We start from the raw sequence: 21,653 nt of genomic DNA, 5'->3' as shown, positions 1-21,653 counted from the left end.
AATTAATGTAAGACTAGCAGATAACCTGGTTCCACCGAGCTGTTCGAGAATTAGTTCCCAATAGAGTGTGGAGTATTTAGGGAGTTTGCTAGGAATGTCCTCTGACAGCATAATAGTCATTAACTGTTAAGACTGAGAAGGTTTCTCGGTGAAGTAAATAGACAAAAAAAACAACCGTATGGGGTGCAAGGTTTTGCGTGACATAGATGTTCTAATTAATTCTTACTTCATTTTTGGAACTGCAAAGATTATTTTATATTCTCGGTTATAGCAAAAAATATTGTCAGTTTTGCACTCAAAATATTGAATTTGTTTCGCTGGGGAAAGTTTTGCATAGCTCACCATAGATTGGGCTTGTTTTTTGTCTCTTTATGGTGCCACAAGCTTTTTTTCTGTTGCTAGTATACACTACTCACAATAAGTTAGGGATATTGGCAGGTTCTTCGGTGTGGTTGATTTTGTGTATTAATTATGTTGAAAAAAGTTGTTGGTCCTAATTCTTTGGTTATTAATGAGTGTGGAAAAAACACAGCATTCTTGATTTCAATACCCTAACCCTAACCCCTATAAAAAAAATTAACTCACTTCCACAATATCCCTAAGTTATTGTGAGTAGTGTATTTCATGAACTTCAGAAAAGGTGTTTTTCCTGATGATGGGTATTTTTCCCCTTATTATTACAGATATTATTTATACTTGTGTGCATACATTATTTTCGTTCAATTTTTTAAAAAGATTGAATTTACACTTTTATTAAACATAAAGGACAAGAGCATGGATTTGATTTGGTAAGTATACTCTGTTTTCTCGAAAAGGGCACTTTGTTATGACTTGTGACTTATTTTATTGCTTTGCATGAGTTCATAATCTCAGTGGTGAAAGCTTGTTTGGTTCACTGACATGAGTACACAGATTTTGAAAAGACCTGGCTTCAATATTGAACTGTGGAAGTTAAGCTTGTTACTTTGTGACATTAATGCTTAATTGTGTTGGTAGGGAGGTGCCAAGCTCCTGTGGTGTCGTGACTAAAGCGCCAACTCGGATGGCAGCTCAATCATTCGGACACGATGTTGGAAATAATAAACTGGACCTTCTTGGATTATCTCCTCTCAATACTACCATGGTAGGCCTAGAACCACTATTTTTTTTATTTATTCTGTGGAATGCAATGCCTTTTGTTATTATTGAACAATCCTAGTCTGTTGTTAACCAGAGACATTTGTAGTGCAGGAAATGAAGGCAGAAATAGCATGAATATACAAACAAATGTCTCCTTTCAGACAACGACAAGACAAATGATGAAACCGTTTCAGGAAGAAATAATCAATACAGGAAGAGATATGATGGCATAAATTTAGTAGTGAGAGAGTGGGGAGGGAGAAACAGCTGGGGTGGGTCAGGTGCATACATGCATACATGCATACATACGTAATGGGGAAGGGCAGTACAAATAGAGAGCAATACTAACGCATGATATGAGAGGTAAGCACAGCACAACATAGGGTACTTGATGATATAGATTGACATAAAGATAGCCAGACTTTGAAGTGGATTGTGAGAGGAGTTTCCCAACTTTATATAATGCAGTTAAAATATGAGCCAAATGGTCCCAGCAAACTCGGGAATTGTAGTTTGCTTACATTGCTGTCACTTTAATGCATCCTCTATTTATATCCTTGCTTTGTATCCACATTAAATGAATGTCAAACTTTAACCTCTTCCCACTCTCCCATGTCACCCCCCCCCCCCACCCCCACCCCCATTCCATCTGTTATTGCAGCTCTAGGCAAATAGACTCTCAAACATAATATTGCATTTAATCACTTCAACCCATCAAAATGGCAAGATATGCTTGCCACGTGATGTTGTTCAAAAAAAGTAAAAAATAAAAATAAAAAAACCTCTTAGATTTTGCAGTGACGGCTTTTTTTTCTTAAAATGTTTTTCTTGCAATTCAATTTCCTTTGCTAAATTATGCAATTACAGATGAGTTTTTCTTTTTAGCAAATTTACTGCATCCCAGGTAGCTTCCCATCAATGAAGGTTACACTTTTTACTATCACATGAGGCTGCTTCATCTTGTAAGTTAATTTTTTTATTGGGTACCAACAAGGTGCTTAATCTTAGAAAGAAATGACATTTATGTGATGGCAGGACATGGCTGCAGTGCCGATGGGAAATCTTGCTCCCAATGCTGCTGAAAAGAACCCAACAGCATTTGCTCAATGTTTGCAGGTGAGAATCGAATGCTCTTATCTAATGAGAGTTTGTCATGATATCGTTTTATTTATTTATTTATTTGGACTGCCTTCTTGTCCAGACCCAGACAGAAAATTGTAGAAACATTTTTTAATCCTTCTCTGAAGTGTTTGTCTATATTGTGCTAAATTTGCTTGGACCAGGCCATTTCACTCTCATCCATTTGATTTCGTTTTGCTTAAATGCGCTGTTTAGGGAAAAAGTGTATTGTGATGCCTCATCCTGGACTGTACTGCCTTATTCATTAATGCAGCACTCCACCCTGATTAGATTGACACAAAACAAAACAAGTTGTGCTAGGTTTTCATTCCTGCCAAACCTTTTTTTCCAAGTGATGTCATAAAGCACCCACTGATCAACGTAGCAGAGAAAAAAAATCTATTGAACTATCATTTGCTTCGCTTTTTGATCAAATAATGGTAAATGCATTGTTGCAAAGGGGTAATAACTGAAAAATTCCTAATTATGATGATTAATTTAAGTTTTTCTACATTTTTATGACAAAAATAATTCCTAATGCCCTTCAATATAAGCAACAAGAACACACACAAATGGTCACAATTATTTGCTGGGAATTCTAATTGGTATAGAACGCATTGTGCTGGCAGGATGGTCTATCTCTAGAGGTATGCACAACCACCTCTAAGCAGTCTGGGGTGGGTTTGGATCCCGACACAGCTATAAACTGTCATCGCAGTGTTTCGCAGGGTGAGGCATCAATGTGTGTGCAGTCCATCGGAAGGACATTAAACTGGGCGTCCCGTCTGCCCGCTTCATAGTTGGTGGACGTTAAAGATCCTACGGTGTCCTCCGCAGAGTATGTGAGCTATCGCTGACACCATGAACAAATAACAAATTCCTGCCCTGACTATTGCTGGGAAGGCAACGGCAAACCACCCAACATAACCCTTGCCAAGAAACTGCTTCGGCAGTACTGAACCTGCCCTTGGACAGAACACCAAGATGAATGGATATAATGCATGTGTTTGCCAGACTATTAGTAAAGTGATATACAATTACTCCTGACGCAGTGATGTTGACGTCTTCTCTGCATTGTGCTTCCTCTTTAGCTATCTGCTGCACTTTTCTCCTTTTACTCTTCTTTTTGACTCAATGGCAGGAGAAGCTATTGAATGCAATGGGAGATGCTGACATTGGTCATACTGGCACAAGGCTCAGTGCAGACCCACATTTCCATGTAGCATGGCAGGTATAGCAAGCAACCCCTTATACCTTTGAGGCTTTTATGTGCAATGTTTTGGTGCTTGTTGCTTGAACTTTCTCTCACTTTCTGAACAGCATTGTCATTATTTTTTCCTAACTCCGTCCTGATTTTGGATTTTCTACTTTTGTTGAAGTTCATTTGTAGAGCCATAACAGCCAAAAAGCTCTTGTGGAAACAACACTTGCAATTTCCCAAGAACTGAGGCACAGAGAAAGTTGCACCTCTTAATTTGATCAACTGTTTGAGCATAATTTGCAAAAGATTCAAACATGGTGATGGTCAAACATGGTGATTCAAAAATGGAAAACATGGTCATTTAAAATAATTAAATCAAATCACTTTTTACTGAATGGATTATTTCATGTTTTTTCTAAATAGGTTATTTCACTGGTCTTGATCATGAAGGCTAGTGTCATTCTGCATCATTTTTACAGGTAGGATAATGTATGCTTTTGCTCCAACGAAGGGTGAAAACGCATTAAACTTGCAAGCACTTACCCAACCAGTTATCTGTCAAACATCTTTGCCATTGCCCTGCTTAGTACAAAAAGTTTTAATTTTGTATTCTACAAGTTTGCAGAGTGAATAATGTAGAATGTGCAAGCCTCGGTGGTGGAATGGTTAGTGTCAGCGCTGTACGACATGAGGGCGTCTGAACCCCAACCTAATCACACCAATGACTTTTAAAATGGTATGTGCTGCTACAGCATTTAAAAGGCGAGAGCATGGATAAACCACAAATTGGTAATACTAGCGCAGGCTTTGACGGGCTAATGGCCTCTTGCGTCGAAGTTACTTGCAAGGGAACTCGTGTGATAAATTCTTTTAAATACTGTATGCATAATTGTTTTTTTTTTATTCTTTGTGATCGGTAAGTGTTGTATTATAGTGTGTATTGACTGAGAGCATGATGGTTATCTTGATGCATAGGCATCTTTAATAGCAGGACGCTGGGACCGCGTTGCTTTGTATTTTCTGATATCTAGCACAATTATATAAGATATCTCGTAGAAGGCGTGAATTAGCCAAAACACTCTTGTAAAGACTGATGATGGAGGACAGGTGCAGCCCACTTCAAAAAATCGCAGCCATGTCCGAAGGAAGCAGTTCAGTTTGGCATTTTTAATATGAAATAGGCAAAGCCGAGAAACGAATGAGACCCTTTAGAATTACAACTAGCAAGTTGCCCATCCATGCATACACAGGATTCTAAACCCAAAGGGTCTTGTATATAGGTGCAACCCACGATTAGCGGAACTGTGTGTGCGCGTGTGTGTGTGTGTGTGTGTGTGTGTGTGTGTGTGTGTGTGTGTGTGTGTGTGTGTGTGTGTGTGTGTGTGTGTGTGTGTGTGTATATATATGTGTGTATGTATATATATATATATATATATATATATATATATATATATATATATATATATATATATATTGTTACGGATCTCAGTCGTCGGCCTTTTCCCCTTACCAAGGGGGGTTAGCCCCTTGTCTGATACTGACCGACGTGAGTCCTGGAAATCCCAACGCTCCTTCCGGTCGGGAGAAGCCAGGGTAATTGGTCAATGAAAAGTCCCAAGGACCTGAGTGCCACTCCTGACCGTGAAGCAGGGAAGAGACTCCCGCTCGAACCACGGTTTTAGATAGACTAGTTGCCGAGCGGTTTTTAGCAACCCGGAGTTCGAGCCATTTAACAAAGACTAACCCGATTATAAACGTTGGCCGAAACCGCACCACAGGAACTCAATGGGGAAATCTCTAAAACGATCGGATGAGCATGAAGAAGAAGACGAAGGTAGGAAGAACAGATATTTATTAATTATTTACACAAACCAAAATCAAGGAGAAGAGAAGAAATAAAAATAATATACAGGGAAATGGAAGGAGCAGAAGGACACAGAGCAATTCTTAAAATAAGCTTAACTTATACCCAGGACAGAACAAACAAGACAAACTCACGTACACGAATGGATAGTATTGCAGGGGTGGATGGCTGGAAGGATGAGAAGGTGGGACCACAGGGCTGGAAGGATGCGGTTCCGGTCCGTGCAAATGGCAAGGCTGGAGGTGAGCGGCCGCCGGCTCTCCGTAATCTGGTTCACACGGCGGCGTTGCTTCGCGGCAGCGCGTCCAAGCTGCGCGCGGCAGGAGCTTGTTTGAAACAGCAGGTCTCTCCTTCTCGCCGCACCTCCTTGATGGTTCCGGAATCTGAAAAATGCCACAAGATGCCACAAATGAAAAATGCGCCTCCCTTCACAGAACTTCTCAGTGCGTCCTCCCTCACTCATCTCAAGCACCTCCCTCCACAGAACTTCTCAGTGCGTCCTCCCTCACTCATCTCTCTAAGCAGTCCCTCCGCCACCCTTTTATTGCTTTTCCCGCGATCAAGCCGCTGGTTAAGAGGGCACGCCTACCGGGTCGCTCTCCACAGTGCCGATTGGTGGGCACGGGCTCTTCCTGGCTCCGCCCATGATGACGAGGGGCGGGCCACGCCCTTCTTCTTCGAGCTGACCACGCCGTAATGGAGGCAAATGCAGTTGGCAATAATGCAGTTGGAAATGGAGGCTTTGGGGAATTTCAAAAGGGGATCTATCTTATTTCATTTGATGCAACGCAAATGAACTAGTGGAAAAACAGAGCCTTATACTGACATAGAATAAAGAGATAACTATTTAGAAGGTCCTATGATTTTCTACGTGTATGCGATGGACTAGCTAAAGGGACGACCTTTGACCTTTACAATTAATGGAGGTATTTACAAGGAATTATTACATTATTTACAGAGGGTGATATTTACAAACAATTACCAAAGTGCAGGATTCTCAAATCCGCAACAATATATATATATATATATATATATATATATATATATATATATATATATATATATATATATATATATATATATATATATATATATATATATATATATATATATATATGTATATATACACACACACACACACACACACACACACACACACACACACACACACACACAGTCACGTGGAAAAGTAAGTACCGCATTTTCCGGTGTATCAACCGCACCCGTGTATCAACCGCACCCCCGATTTTCGACTTCAAAAAAACAACAACAAACAAACAGATTTTCGAGGGGAAAAAAAAATCAGAAAAATTTTAAAGAAGAGAATAAATAAATAAAATGGAAAGCGAAATATGATGAAAGGAAAGAGAAACTGAAGACAGAGAAAGAGTGAAAATACATGAAATGAGTTGAAAGAGAATTTTAAAAACATTATAATTATTCTTTCTTGCCAATGTGGGGCCCTGAAAAGGGTCGTTGGGTTTTGGCTCTTGCCAATGTGGGGCCCTGAAAACGGCCGTTGGGTTTAGTCTCTAAAATCCGAAGAAGTCCTCGTCATCCATTTCTTCAGTCCAATCCGAGTCGGGGTATGCGAGATCCTCGTCGTCGTTATCCTCTTCTCCATCGTCGGAAAAGGGCCGTTGGGTTTAGGCTCTAAAATCCGAAGAAGTCCTCGTCATCTGTTTCTTCAGGGAAGACATTACGAAGATCATCATCCGAGTCTGGGTAGGCGAGATCATAGTCGTCGTTATCCTCTTCTCCATCGTCGGTCACTGCCACTTCATCCTCCCAGATGATGTCATCTTGAGTGCCATCAAGGGCATTAGATATGCAGCACTTGAGGAAGGCCCGCTCGATGATGGCTGCCGGCAACTCCTCCCAGACCTTCAGTATCCAGCTACAGATCGTCGGGAGGTCCACCTTCCTCATCCTCCCAGTCTTGGTGAAGGTCTTGTTCCCCGACAGCATCCACTCCGACCAACAGCGCCGCAGACCATCTTTGAACGGCTTGTTGACTGAAACGTCTAGCGGCTGCAGCAGCGACGTCATGCCACCCGGGATCATCACCAGATCAGTGTTGAGCCCCCTCAGCGTTGACTTGGTCTCCTCTGTCTTGTGACAACGGAAGGTGTCGAGGACGAGCATGCTCCGTCGCCGCGAAAGCCCACCAACTCGTCTCCCCCACACGACGCGGAGCCAGTCATCTACCAGCGCTTGGTCCATCCACCTCTTGGCCTGGGCACGAACGATTACACCCGGAGGAAATTTGTCCTTTGGTAGCGTCTTCCTCTTGAAGATGATATACGGCGGCAGCTTTCCCCCATCAGCGGTGCACGCTAGCATAACCGTAAAGCGATCTTTCTCATGACCCGTTGTAGTGATGGACACCGACTTGTCACCTTTGGCCGAGATGGTGATCCCTCGAGGCACATCGAAGGTCAGCGGCGTCTGATCTGCGTTGCCGATGCGGCTTAGGGGATAGTCGTGCTGCTTGCGGAACTTGATCACGAACTTCTGAAAATTAGCAGTCTTCTCTGCTATGTCATCAGGGAGACTCTGTGCGATGTGGGTTCGCCGGCGAATGGAAAGGCCATGACGACCCATGAACCTGTACGCCCAAGACTTACTGGCCGTGAAGTCATCGACCCCTGTTTCCCTGGCGATGAGTCGGGCCTGGAGTCGCAACGCTCGTGTCGCGATGGCGTGTCCCTCGGCTCGCTTCTCTCTCACCCACATTAGCAGTCTCTCCCCCAAGGCCGGCCACTGGGCTGCTTTGCCCCTCATTGCCTTCTTCTTCTTCGGCATCGTCTCCAGCGTCTGCTTGTTAGTCCGCCAGCGTCTAAAGACGGACTCGTCGATTCCGAAGTGTCGGCCGACTGCCCGATTACTAAACTCTTCTGCAAACCTGCAGGCACGGAGCTTGAAAGCTGCTGTGAATGAGCGCGGTGCCATCTCGTGGTCTTGGTCAGGATAGAAGCGAATGGTGAAGCTTGGTCTTGGTCAGGATAGAAGCGAATGGTGAATCTTGGTCTTGATAGCTCGAACAGGATAGAACGAATGGTGAAACTCCCCGTTGACCTCTCCGTTTTATACATTCGCCCAGCCCATGCGGCGGCATCAAAGCCGACTTCAATAGGTTAGGCCAGATTTTAAAAAAGAGTTGTTGATCGTCCCCGCCCGACCCTATGAAACACACCCGACCCGAAACGTTTTTTATTTTTTATTTTGAAAAAAATCATTAAAAACGATCTTTTCACATTCAAATTTGGCGCCGTTCTGCACCGCATGCGCAGAGCGTCGCAAGTGCCTCCGGCAACTTCACCCATTTTACGTTGGCCATTCATGGCGGCTATTGTGTGAGATTTTTCCCGCTGAAATCTGTATTGATTCGTGCTAGAATCGGCTTGAAATGCCTATTGTGATCGCATCAATAGCCGTGAGGGCTCTTCCAAGACGGTGAAGGACTGGTTTGCGTGCAATATCGAGTTGGATGTTACAATCTCGGACTTCTATGCAGAGTTCTCAGACGGCAAGTATGATGGGGATAGAGAGCCATTGCCTGACGATACACGCGGTACTTTTGTCAAAGTATTCGCCGGCCCCAGTAAAACTGACATGATGAAAGTTTCACCAGCTTGCAAAGTTTCTGATGTGACAAAGACTCTTGGCTCATTTCTCAAATTTGTGTTGGCTGCAGACACGGCCACGGATCACAGGATGGAACCCGATGAATGAAGAAATAAAATCATTTTGAGGAGAAAGGAGTCTTTATTTCATATTTTTCCATGTCAACAAAACTCAATGGAAAGTAGGAAAAAAAATAAAAATAAAAACCTCCCTCCCTACCCGAACTTTTGAGAAAAAAGGACGCTCAACAACTTTTTATTTTTATGTGGCCTTACCGCGGCGTTCGTTAAACAATAGGTACGTCATAATGTCCCATGCAAAACATCCTGTTTACCATGTTGACGCTTTTGTTTTGTGACTTAATCCTGTCTTTATTTAGCACACTCTATTCACTATGTGACCTGTCATTCAAAGAGGACTAGTGAAAGTACACATTTTCACAAACACGCATAGAAAAATCTTTTATTACAAACTTCAAACTTTCTTGTATTTTGACTGGCAGCAGTAATCGGCGTTGAACCTACCTTAGTAACGTAATTGACGGTCATTCATCATTGTATCCCCGCAACCTCAAAGTAATATAAAGATTACGTCCCGTTGATATGGCAGTTTTTCAATGCACAAATTTTTCTGTTACTGTGTATCAGCCGCACTCCCTTTTTTAGGGTTTTCCCGTCGGTAAAAAGCCGCGGTTGATACACCGGAAAATACGGTACACCCCATGTAAAGTTTTGACTTTTTCAACATATTTCAACATTCAGCTATTTGATCTTCATTTCAACAATATGGATAGATAAAGGTGATATAATATAACAAATATCATGAAACATTTACATTTTGTAGTCCATTGTATAATTTAAATAAACATAAATGCAAATTTCGCATGTGGAAAAAGTAAGTACACCCTTGGCTCTAATAGGTGGTATTGCCCCCTTTGGCAGAAACAACCTCAAGTAGGCGTTTCTTATAACTGTCTACCAGTCTCTGACATCAATTGGGAGAAATTTTTGCCCATTCCTCCATACAGAATTCTTTCAGCTGTGTGATATTTGAGGGGTTTCTTGCATGCACAGCTCGTTTCAAATCCCCCCACAACATCTCAATGGGATTTAGATCCAGGCTTTGACTTGGCCATTCCAGAACCCTCCATTTCTTTCTTTTCAGCCATTCCTTCGTGGATTTACTGGTATGTTTAGGGTCATTGTCATGTTGCAAGGTCTACCTTCGGTTGAGCTTCAACTTTCCGACAGATGGCCTCACATTATCCTCAAGCACCCTCTGGTACAATGAAGAATTCATAGTGGATTCTATGATGGTGAGCTGCCCAGGCCCTGATGCAGCAAAGCTGCCCCAAACCATAATATTTCCACCACCATGCTTTACAGTTGGTATCAGGTTCTTGTGGTAAAATGCTGTCTTTGGTTTTCGCCAAACATGTCTTTTGGTACTGTGGCCAAATAGCTCTACCTTTGACTCATCTGTCCAGAGCACATTGTTCCAGAAGTGCTGGTCTTTGCCTTGGTGTTCATTGGCAAACTTTAGTCTTGCCCTGATGTTCTTTCTGGACAGCAAAGGTTTCCTCCTGGCACACCTCCCATGTAGATCAAATTTGTGCAGCCTCTTTCTAATGGTAGACTCGAGCACTTTGACATCAACAGTGGCAAGAGCTACCTGTAGGTCCGGTGATGACATTCTGGGGTTCTTCGAGTCTTCTTTCATCATCTTGCGGTCTGCTCTCGGGCTGAACTTGCTGGGGCGGCCTGGCCTGAACAAGTTGGCCGTTGTTTGGAATCTTCTCCACTTGTAGATGATCTTCCGGACAGTCGAATGATTGATTTCAAATTGTTTTGAGATCTTTTTAAATCCCTTCCCAGACTGGTAGGCATCTATAACCTTCTTTCTGAAGGCCTCAGAGAGCTCTTTTGATCTCGGCATGGTGACGCCGCACACTTCAACAACAAAGAGCAAACCAAACTAAATGTCTGAGGTTTAAATAAGGCAGGTTCCTCCAAGATCCTCTCTTACGATGTTCTAATCATTTGCACCTGAGCTGGTGCACCTGATTCTAATTTTAGGTATTTGAAGTAGTGATAAATGTAGGGGTGTACTTACTTTTTCCACATGCGAAATTTGCATTTATGTTTATTTAAATTATACAATGGACTACAAAATGTAAATGTTTCATGATATTTGTTATATTATATCACCTTTATCTACCAATATTTTTGAAATGAAGATCAAATATCTGTATGTTGAAATATGTTGAAAAAGTCAAAACTTTACATGGGGTGTACTTACTTTTTCACGTGACTGTATATATATATATATATATATATATGTGTGTATATATATATATATATATATATACACACACACATATACACATATACACACACTTGATACTTGGTGTACTGAGTTAATAGTTGATGGAAGCACCTTTGACAGCAATTACAGCTGTGAGTATGTTGGGATAGTTTTCTCCCAACTTTGCACACTTTGATTGGGCAATATTTGCCTATTCCTCTGCACAACACTGCTCAATTCTGTAAATTTGCCTAAGGACTCTTGATGGACAACAATCTTCAAGTCATGCCACAGATTTTCATTTGGATTTACGTTGGGGCTCTGACTGGGCCAATCAGACATTTATATTTTTGTTCCATAGCCACTCCAGTGTAGCTTTGGCTGTGCGCTTCGGGGAGTTGTCATTCTGAAAGGTGAACTTCTGTCACAATTTCAGCTTTCTTGCAGAGGACATCAGGTTTTCTTCTTGGATTTTTCTGTATTTTGCTACATCCATTTCCCCTTCTTTCCAGACAAGTGTCTCATTCCCTGCTGATGAGAAACATCCCCATAACATGATGCTGCAACCACCATGCTTCACAGTAGGGATGGTGTTCTTTTGGTGATGTGTTGTGTTTGGTTTGTGCCAAACGCAATGTTTTCCATTTCGGCCAGAAAATTCTGTCTTAGTTTAGTCAGACCACAAAACCTTTTGTTGCCACATGCCTTCAAAATCTTGAGTGGTTTTTTTCATACCTCAAACAGGATTCATTGTGGGCTTTTCATGCCTCCACCCCCAAAGGTGGCCGGAGGCATTGTTTTCGGGTCATCCGTCCGTCCGTACGTATAGGCTAAACTTCGTTTTTCTCATCAACCACATGTCCAATTGAGACTAAACTTTCAGGGTAGGAGTGACACCCATCTAGAATGTTTTTCTGATAATTGTGACGTCACTGCTCACGTGGTATGGCAGCCACCTTGGATTAAATGCAAATAATTAAAAAATTATTTCTCGGAAACCGCTGAATGGAAATTTTTTGAAACTTGGCACATTGTCAAGTACTCCCAATGGGGAAGAAAAGCATTATAATGAGTACATCATAGGTGAAGTGGTATACCAGCCAAAAATGTTTTAATCAAATTCCTTCTAAAAATCTGAAACTACATGCACATGATCTATGACCCATTTGTATTTAAATATTAAATTTATGACATCAGAGGTCGCATGGTTTGGCAGCCATATTGGATTGAAGGAAAATATTAAATAATTATATCTCTGAAACTGCTGACCTATTGATGCAAATTTTTACAAATAACTAAGCATTGTTGCATATAGTTTGAAAATGATGACATCGTAGGTCATATGGTTTGGCAGCCATCTTGGATAGAAAAACGAACCTTATACGATCAACACGAAACTTCACAAGCGTGAGCCCTCTACCCATACATATGCAGAATGTACATTTTTAAGGTCATATGTCACCTGGTGTGGCAGTCATAATAGCTTGAAAGTGATATAAAAAAAATCCCTTCTCTGAAACCACTTCACCGATCGATGTGAAGCCTGTCCTGGCTGGTGAAAATGTGATACTTGAAAACAGCTGAAGGGATTTCAATCAAACTTTATTTTTAGGACAGTGAACGAGGGCATATACCCGTTGTGGGACTATGCGGAGGCATATTGGCGACATAGTTGCATTTCTCTAGTTTGAATTATGGCTTCCTTCTTGCCACCCTACCGTACAGGCCAGACTTGTGGAGTGCTTGGGATATTGTTGTCACATGCACAAAATGACCAGTCTTTGCCAAAAAGGCCTGCAGCTCTTTCAAAGTTGCCTTTGGCCTCTTGGTGGCCTCTCTGATCAGTCTCCTCCTTGCGTGGTCATCCAGTTTGGAGGGACGGCCTGATCTAGGCAGGGTATTGGTGGTACCATACGCCTTCCACTTATTAATTATTGTCCTGACTGTGCTCCAAGGGATATTCAAGGCCGTTGCAATGTTTTGATACCCATCCCCTGATGTGTGCCTTTCCACAACTTTATCCCAGAGGTCTTGAAAACTCCTTGGTGTTCATGGTTTCGTCTTTGCTGTGAAATGCTCGACCCAACAGAGGAAACCTTCCAGGAACAACTGATTTTATTCTGAAATAATCCGAATCACTACAATTTAACTCAGGTGGAGGGCAATTACCTTGGTATGTGATTTTGAAGGTGATTGGTTACACCTGAGCTAATTTACAATTTCTATTATAAGTGGGGTGGACACTTGTACTTATCCAACTAAGATATTCTAGTTTTGTATTTTTAATTAATTTTCTGAAATTTGTAGAATTTGTTTTTTACTTGTAAATAAAGGTGGAAAAGTCTGATGTAATGCATTTTAATTCCAGGTAACAAAATTCCAGGGACTTTCTATCGGCACTATATGTCGATTTCATTGAAAACATGTCATTCAATTACTTTTGTCAGTGGATATGCTTGGTTTTGTTGCTTTTCAATGGGTGCTTCACTGGAAGAGCAGCTGTGAAACTACGACCGGGGATGCAGACAAAACTGAAAAGCCTTCCCGGGACATTATTGGAATTGTCATGTGTTGCATGAACACCAAACTGCCACTTTTGAGCCAGATCTGCTATATTTGGCTAAAAATTACAGTATGCTGTGATGTACTTGTAATTAGTAGGAAAATACAGAATTTTACTGCATGGCAACCAAACCACAGAGTAATTAATATCTAGCAACAGAACATTCCAGACTACAGCAATGGCAACGACAAACAGCGAACAACAAAACAGCAACGGCAAAATTCCAATGTCAACTTGCTGGCACCTTTGAAGAGAACCTTTGAACTTAACCTGGTGGTTACCTCACATCCAGGTGGTTTCCATCCAGGTTATTGTAAAACTTTGTATGTTTTCCCGAGTCTTGGAAAACATCTTCCATCTGTATTTCTATAATATCATCTTGTCCAGATCTTCTTTTTTTTATCCAAGTTTATTGTTACCTCTGCCACCAAAGGTGGACAGATGTTATGTTTTCACTCCTGTCTGTCTGTTTGTGAACAAGATATCTCAAAAAAGTTGTGGACGGATTTAGACAAAAAATTTTGGACCGGTTGAATTTGTGACACGGACGAATTAATTAGATTTTGGTGAATATTCGGATCCAGAGACAATAATTTTTAGTGATCTTCACAATTGAGAGATGGGGCTAAAAATGATGATATGTAGTATGATATCTCAAAAATTTATGAACGAGTTCTGACAAAACTTGGTGGTTTGGTGAGAAAAACAGGCCGGTTAGATTTTGGTTCAGGTTTGGATTCAGATCCAGCCTATTTATGGGATATAAATCGTAAACTGTTCAGCCTGGCGGAGGAATGCTCTCTACCAAGTGCCGTTCTTGGTAAGAATGTGTACAGTATCTGATATATTTTAGAATCCCATTGTACTTTTGTCGTCTTTGCATTAACAAAAAAAAAAATCTACCATATAAAACTGTGTGTGTGTGTGTGTGTGTGTGTGTGTGTTACTGTGTGTGTGTGTGTGTTACTGTGTGCATTCATAAAGGTAGGTTTTAAAGGCTTTGAGTAGTGCTTTCGGAGGGATTTAAGTGGAAGGGGTTTAATGGGCAATCTTTGAGCACAACTATGTGTCCCCCGGTTAAAAAAAGACCTAAAAGACTGTGAGGACTCAGACTCCAAGGACCCTGAAGACCCAATGGACCCCAAAGACCCTGAAGACTGTTAAAGACCATAAATGCCCAGAATACCCAAAAGACCACAAAGACCCCAGAGACCCAAAATATCCTAAAGACCCAAAACACCCCAAAGACTGAAAAAAATCGAAATGACCCAGAAGACCGAAATGACCCTGAAGACCAAAAAGACCCTGAAAACCCAAAATACCCAGAAGACCCTTAACGACCCCACAGAACCAAACAATCCAAAAAGACCCCAAAAACCCTTGAAGACCCTGAGGTCCCAGTGGAACCCAAAGACCCAAATTACCCCAAAGACCGAGATGACCGAAAAGACCCGTGGACCCAAAAGACCCCCGAGGATTAAAATGACCCAGAGGACACAAATGACCCAAAATATCCCAAGGATGCAAAGGAGGTTGAGCACCCAAATGAACCAGAGGACCCAAAAGGCCCTGAGGACTCCGAAGACCCAAAAGAGTAGTTTTGTCTCTTACATTGGAATTGTAGACGAGCCTCAAGGTCGGTGTACAGAAGCGGTTTTTTTAATATCAATAAATACAAGGCATAGGGAGGTGAAATTTGCTGAATGTGATGTGCAAAGTGCGCAGAGTAAACCGAGTGTTCATTTACGTCTGTCGAAAGTCTAATAAATAAAGAAGATATAAGCACATCTGACACTAGACCCAGGCTTAAGACTTAAGACACAAGCTGCACCGTCAAATAAACTGTTCCAACCCATCATTTTTGACGGGCTATATACCAGTACATGTATGTATGTATGTACCAGTACAACTATATATATATAGTTGAGGTTTTGAGATTGTACATATAACATCATTAAAGGTTAAAGGTTTGCCCCCCATAGTTAGTCCACAAGCAACACGTAGGCCCATTAGAATTAGTCATGTCATAGTATGTGTAAGAGTAGGCCATTTCCCTCGTGACATCTGCGTTGTGTAAAGAAATGAGCTTAGGTCCTTTTCATTTTGCGGCCACCCTTCATTTTCATCATGGGCAAACTCGATCCCATGCCCCATTTGGCATCCCTCAAGTTTGTTACACTTTGGCCGCCAGCAGCATTAGCTGCCCTTTGCTCGCTCAAATTAGTCGGGTAACCACAAGGTGGGCCTGAAAAGAGGGAGGAGCGCGAGGGTCGAGGTGTGGCTGCGTCAAGCAGTGCGTCAGTGACGGTAAGGGCAACAGCCAACCAGGGCTCGGAGGGCCTGGCTTGATCGGGCGTGGTACAGAGCGTCTAGTAAGTTCGAGAGGGTTCGCTGGGCATGGCTATATAAGCCAGCCAAAAAGCCCTTGAACAGGACTTGCCAGCAGGACTGTATGAGGAGGACTGGCTGGAAAAGGACTCGTGCGGAAGGACTCGAAGCACTGGTATTGAGAGAACTGATCCGGAGCACTCGTGTGAGAACTGCATTGAGAGGACCGGCGTGCACACGACAGTTTCGAGGCCATTGATTGAGAAGCGCATTGTTCGCGTTTATTGAACTATTATGAACTATTACGAACTATTCGCTTATTACGTACGCGGCTGAGCCGCAAGTGTAACCGCCAAAGCCAGCCCTACCGTCCGCCCTGTAATAGTCCCGTGCGCGCCAAACGACACGTGCGAGTTGGGGACCGGAGAGCGAGCTGCCTGGACGCATCCCTGGACCATCGACCTGTTTGTCTGCAACCCCGTGTGAGTGTGTCTGAGTGTGACGGGCCCGTTTGTCTTGGGATAAGTTTAAGACTGTTTAAGGCTGCACTGTGTATTCTTCTTCTTCTTATTGTACAAAGTGTAAATAAACCTTGTTATTCATTTTCTTCCAATTCATAGCCTGGCGTTGGCTTAGTGGTTAGGGTGCCGGCTTGGGATCCTAGGATCCTGGGTTCAAATCCCGGTCGATCGCTGAATTAACGCCGGGGGGTTGACTCAGCCTGTCATCCTTCCGAGGTCGACAAATTGAGTACCAGCTTGCTGGGATGAATGATCACGGTGTGTACCCGTTTCAGAATAGGCACATTGTATCCCTGCGCATCGGAAGAGCGTGACCAAGGGTTGGCGTCAGGAAGGGCATCCGGCCATAAAAACATTGCCTCAAACAGGGAACCATGATTGTCATGGGGCCCGCAAGGTTAACCCCCGCTCTAGCGGGGAAAAATGGCCTTAAAAAAAAACGATCATTCATTCATATTAATATTCATATTCATTTTCTTCCAAATTCGACCGTTTCAGTGATTTCCTCCATTGGGTAAGCGTGGCACGATTAAGGACCGTTCCGATCCGGATCTAGTCCTTGATAACAGCTCGGTCACGGGTTCGCTACCGCTCGGCGTATCCACCTACACCCGTGATTCGGGCGGGGCTTATTTCCTCGTCTCTGGGCAGCGTGAGTAATTAGGTATTAGTGATTAGTCCTACGATCCTATTTCGCGCTGTCTGGGGAGGACGTCATCGGTCCCGGGTCCCGTCGGCTAGTGAAAGACAAGGGGACTAATCCCCCCTTGGTAAGGGGAAAAGGCCGGCGCTGAGATCCGCAACTATATATATATATATATATATATATATATATATATATATATATATATATATATATATATATATATATATATATATATATATATACTAGCTGAGGTACCCGGGTTGAATAAGAATAATACAAATATATGATGAAAAGAACATGTATATTTTAGAGCAATATCACAGTACATTTCCTACATGACGTTTTGTCAATTTTCAATTTCTCAAAACCTCTTGGTATACAACATTTCTGGTTTTCTTACTTGGTGCCAAGACATATAGATTGCTTGGTTTTCCAACCCTCGAGCAGCCCACGTACAGCTGGCCATGGGAAGTACCCGGCATTGCCGGGCGGGGGGGGGAGGAGAAAGGGGAGGGGAACGGGGGGGGGGGGGGTAGGAGAGGGTGGGGAGGGGAGAAGAGGGGGGGAGGGGAGAATAGGGGGGGAGGGGAGAAGAGGAGGGAGGGGGGAGGAGGAGAGGAGGGAGGGGGGAGGAGGAGGGAGGGGGAGGAGGAGAGGGGGGGAGGAGGAGAGGGGAGGTGAGGAGGGAGGGGGGAGGGGAGGGGGAGGGAGGGGGTGAGGGGAGGGGGGAGGGGGGGCTTCGCCCGGGTTGAATAAGAATAATACAAATATATGATGAAAAGAACATGTATATTTTAGAGCAATATCACAGTACATTTCCTACATGACGTTTTGTCAATTTCAATTTCTCAAAACCTCTTGGTGTACAACATTTCTGGTTTTCTTACTTGGTGCCAAGACATAAAGATTGCTTGGTTTTCCAACCCTCGAGCAGCCCACGTACAGCTGGCCATGGGAAGTACCCGGCATTGCGAGGGGCAAGGGAGGGGAGGAGGGAGGGGGGGGAGGGGAGGAGAGGGTGGGGGGGGGGGGAGGGGAGGAGAGGGTGGGGGAGGGGAGAAGAGGGGGGAGGGGAGAAGAGGGGGGGAGGGGAGAAGAGGAGGGAGGAGGAGGGGGGAGGGGGAGTGGACGGGGGGAGGGGGGGGGAGGGGGAGTGGACGGGGAGAGGGGGTGAGGGGAGGGGGAGAGGAAGGGGGAGGTGAGGGGAGAGGGAGGGGAGAGGGAGGGGGGAGTGGAGGGAGGGGGGAGGGGGGAGGGGTGGGAGAGGGGTGAGGGGGGAGGGGTGGGAGAGGGGGGAGGGGTGGGAGAGGGGGGAGGGGGGGCTTCGCCCGGGTTGAATAAGAATAATACAAATATATGATGAAAAGAACATGTATATTTTAGAGCAATATCACAGTACATTTCCTACATGGCGTTTTGTCAATTTTCAATTTCTCAAAACCTCTTGGTATACAACATTTCTGGTTTTCTTACTTGGTGCCAAGACATAAAGATTGCTTGGTTTTCCAACCCTCGAGCAGCCCACGTACAGCTGGCCATGGGAAGTACCCGGCATTGCCGGGTGGGGGAAGGGGGGAGGAGGAAGGGGAGGGGAACGGGGGGGGAGGGGAGGGGAATGGGGGGGGAGGGGAATGGGGGGGGAGGGGAACGGGGGGGGAGGGGAACGGGGGGGAGGGGAATGGGGGGGGAGGGGAATGGGGGGGGGAGGGGAACGGGGGGGGAGGGGAACGGGGGGGAGGGGAGGGGAGGGGAACGGGGGGGAGGGGAGGAGAGAGTGGGGAGGGGAGGAGAGGGTGGGAAGGGGAGAAGAGGAGGGGGGAGGGGGGAGGGGGGGGAACGGCTAGCTTGGCAAGCGATAGCAGGATTTTTACTTTTATTTTTACCTCAATGAGGGCTATATATATAGTCCGTGCTTGGAGCCTTCAAGTTCAACATAAAGTTTTTTTTATGAAAAATAATGCAGATGTATAACAATCCACCAATGCAAGTTCAGAAATGAATGCAGATCCTTTACTTTGTGATACAAACGCAATTCCCGCCATTTCCACTCACGATCGAGGCCCTCCACAGTGGCCACGCCTCTTCTTCCCCCAACAACTTCGTCTCACTTCTTTCACTCAAAATGCACGAAATTCTGCCGCATGAAATTATGTAGAGGCCTCGTCGGGGGGGATATAAGGTACATAAGGAAGGCGTTGTAACAGAAGAATCAAAATAAAAGTGGAAGAACATGAGGAAATGGGAGCTATTCTGGACCCACAGCCAAACCCGACAAACCATTGCAATACACCCCGAACGTCTAGCGCCGCCACAAACCACCATGGAATTGCAGGTGGCGCGGTTTTTTTAAACCATTGATATTAAAATAAAACGTAGCCTATAACCACCAGGATTTTATGCTGATTCCGAATCTGTGTCTAAAACTTTTCTCCGATGTGTAGTTCTTGAGTTATAAGCGGACATCCAGACAGACACACATATACACATATACACACAGACACTCCTCCTTTATATATATATATATATATATATATATATATATATATATATATATATATATATAATATATATATATATATATAATTTTAGAAACAGGAATCAAATTCCTGCGAGGGGCTAAGTGTGAAAAAATTCTGACTCAATGCGGGGCTCGAACCATGAACCTCCGTTGATAACGCGTCAACAGCCCACTGTGCTATTGAGCCATCCACAATCTCCTCAGAACTTTTCCACACTTAACACTGCGAGCTTTATCGTGGCCGATGTCTTATGTGCCTGCTAAGCAGACCCCGAATGTTTAGCGTAAGTATATGCATGCGTATGTATATGTGAATAAGTAGAAATGCATTGAAGATGAATTCAAATACAATATACTGTATATATATATATATATATATATATATATATATATATATATATATATATATATATATATATATATATATATATATATATATATATATATATATATATATACATATATACATACATATATACATACATATATATATAGTAATACCCCGGCCTACGTCATTAATTGGTTCCATAAGCCGTGATGTAACTCGGTTTTTGACGTAAACCGGGCGTAATGCCTTTTAGCTCTTTCACGAGCCTCGATCTTGTATACAAAAAAAAAAAATGCCTTAAAAATGCCTTAAAATGAAGACAAACACCGTAAAACTAGAGTAAATAACTCGCGAAAGTATATAACTATCGCTAAACCTTAAAGAACACTACAAACACATTTTAGTCATATTTTTTTAATGAGTGATGAACACAATTAATAAATGAATTTGTAAAGAATATAATAAATAAAATTAATAAGATTATGTTATTCACCTTAAACATGGCGTCTCTTCTGAACACAAACACACATTTTAGCAGTCTTAGCCGGCGGCGCTTTTTCAGTGACGTATGCGAGAATACGTTCCCTATCATGAATGATGGTCGATACCGTCGACCGTGGCAGCCCTAAGGCTTCATCAAACTTGCATCAAAACTGCAACTTGGTTTCTGGGTCGTACCCATAAACCCAGGACTCATCGCCAGTGATCACTGTGTTGAGGAAGCTGGGATCGCTGTTCACAGTCTCCAGCATGTCCTGTGCGATCTCCAAACGGAGTTGCTTCTGCTCAATCGTTAGCAGCTTTGGTACGAACTTCGCTGAGATTCTCCTGAAGCCCAAATCCTCCTTCATAATGGAATGAACGGTGTTGAATCTTGCGGATCGTTTCCACTTGGGAATCGCCAAGCTTTACACAAAATTTGATGCAGTAGCGTTGTTCAAGTTTTTCCGTCATTTTGTCAAAAACGAAAATCCGACGGTGCTCACTTGCATGTCCTCACTCATCGGCGGTCTGCCGTCGAATGACAGCTTCTGCAGGTGGGAAAAAATTCACGCGTGCGCATTAGGATCGCCTACATACGTGCACCAATCAACGGCTCCGTAGCTTCTTTTTTTTACGCACGAAAAATAAAGGTCGGATACTTTTTGAACCCACTACGTGTATATATATATATATATATACAGTGGAACCTTGACTTACGAGTTTAATTCGTTCTGTGACCGAGCTCGTAACTCAAATTGCTCGTTTCTCAAATCAAATTTCCCCATTAAAATGCATTGAAATGCTATTAATCCGTTCCAGCCCGCCAAAAACCACACCAATTTTTTTTTAAATATACAGTATATATAAAAATATCTCGCGCTTTATATTTCACCTGTATGCAGCATACAAGTTGGCAGGATGGCCTGGACTGGAGGTACGCACACTTGACTCTAAAGTCTAAACTGTCCAGCCTCGGTTTGAATCCCGACCCAGCTATAACCTGTCATGGGTGAATCACAGGCAGGGTGATTC

General features: G+C 43.2%; 1 protein-coding gene across 10 annotated transcripts in view; it reads left to right on the top strand.

The window, feature by feature from the left end:
- The window catches only part of LOC137423290 (uncharacterized), a 272,768-nt gene that overhangs the window by 154,737 nt on the left and 96,378 nt on the right, over positions 1–21,653 (top strand). For 6 of the 10 annotated variants that reach the window (XM_068110266.2, XM_078774379.1, XM_078774376.1 and 3 more), the window contains 3 exons: positions 997–1,123; positions 2,155–2,235; positions 3,380–3,469. In XM_068110266.2, coding sequence (XP_067966367.2) covers positions 997–1,123; positions 2,155–2,235; positions 3,380–3,469 — 298 coding nt within the window. The remainder of the gene's footprint in view (positions 1–996; positions 1,124–2,154; positions 2,236–3,379; positions 3,470–21,653) is intronic. The other 4 variants (XM_078774377.1, XM_078774380.1, XM_078774381.1 and 1 more) reach the window with 1 other exon arrangement.

This window comes from Myxine glutinosa, chromosome 3 (genome assembly GCF_964187855.1).
Source record: "Myxine glutinosa chromosome 3, kmMyxGlut1.1, whole genome shotgun sequence".
NCBI classification, from domain to species: Eukaryota; Metazoa; Chordata; class Myxini; order Myxiniformes; family Myxinidae; genus Myxine; species Myxine glutinosa.
The sequence above is the reverse complement of the archived record's forward strand: the minus strand, read 5'-3'. Positions and strand labels throughout refer to the sequence as shown.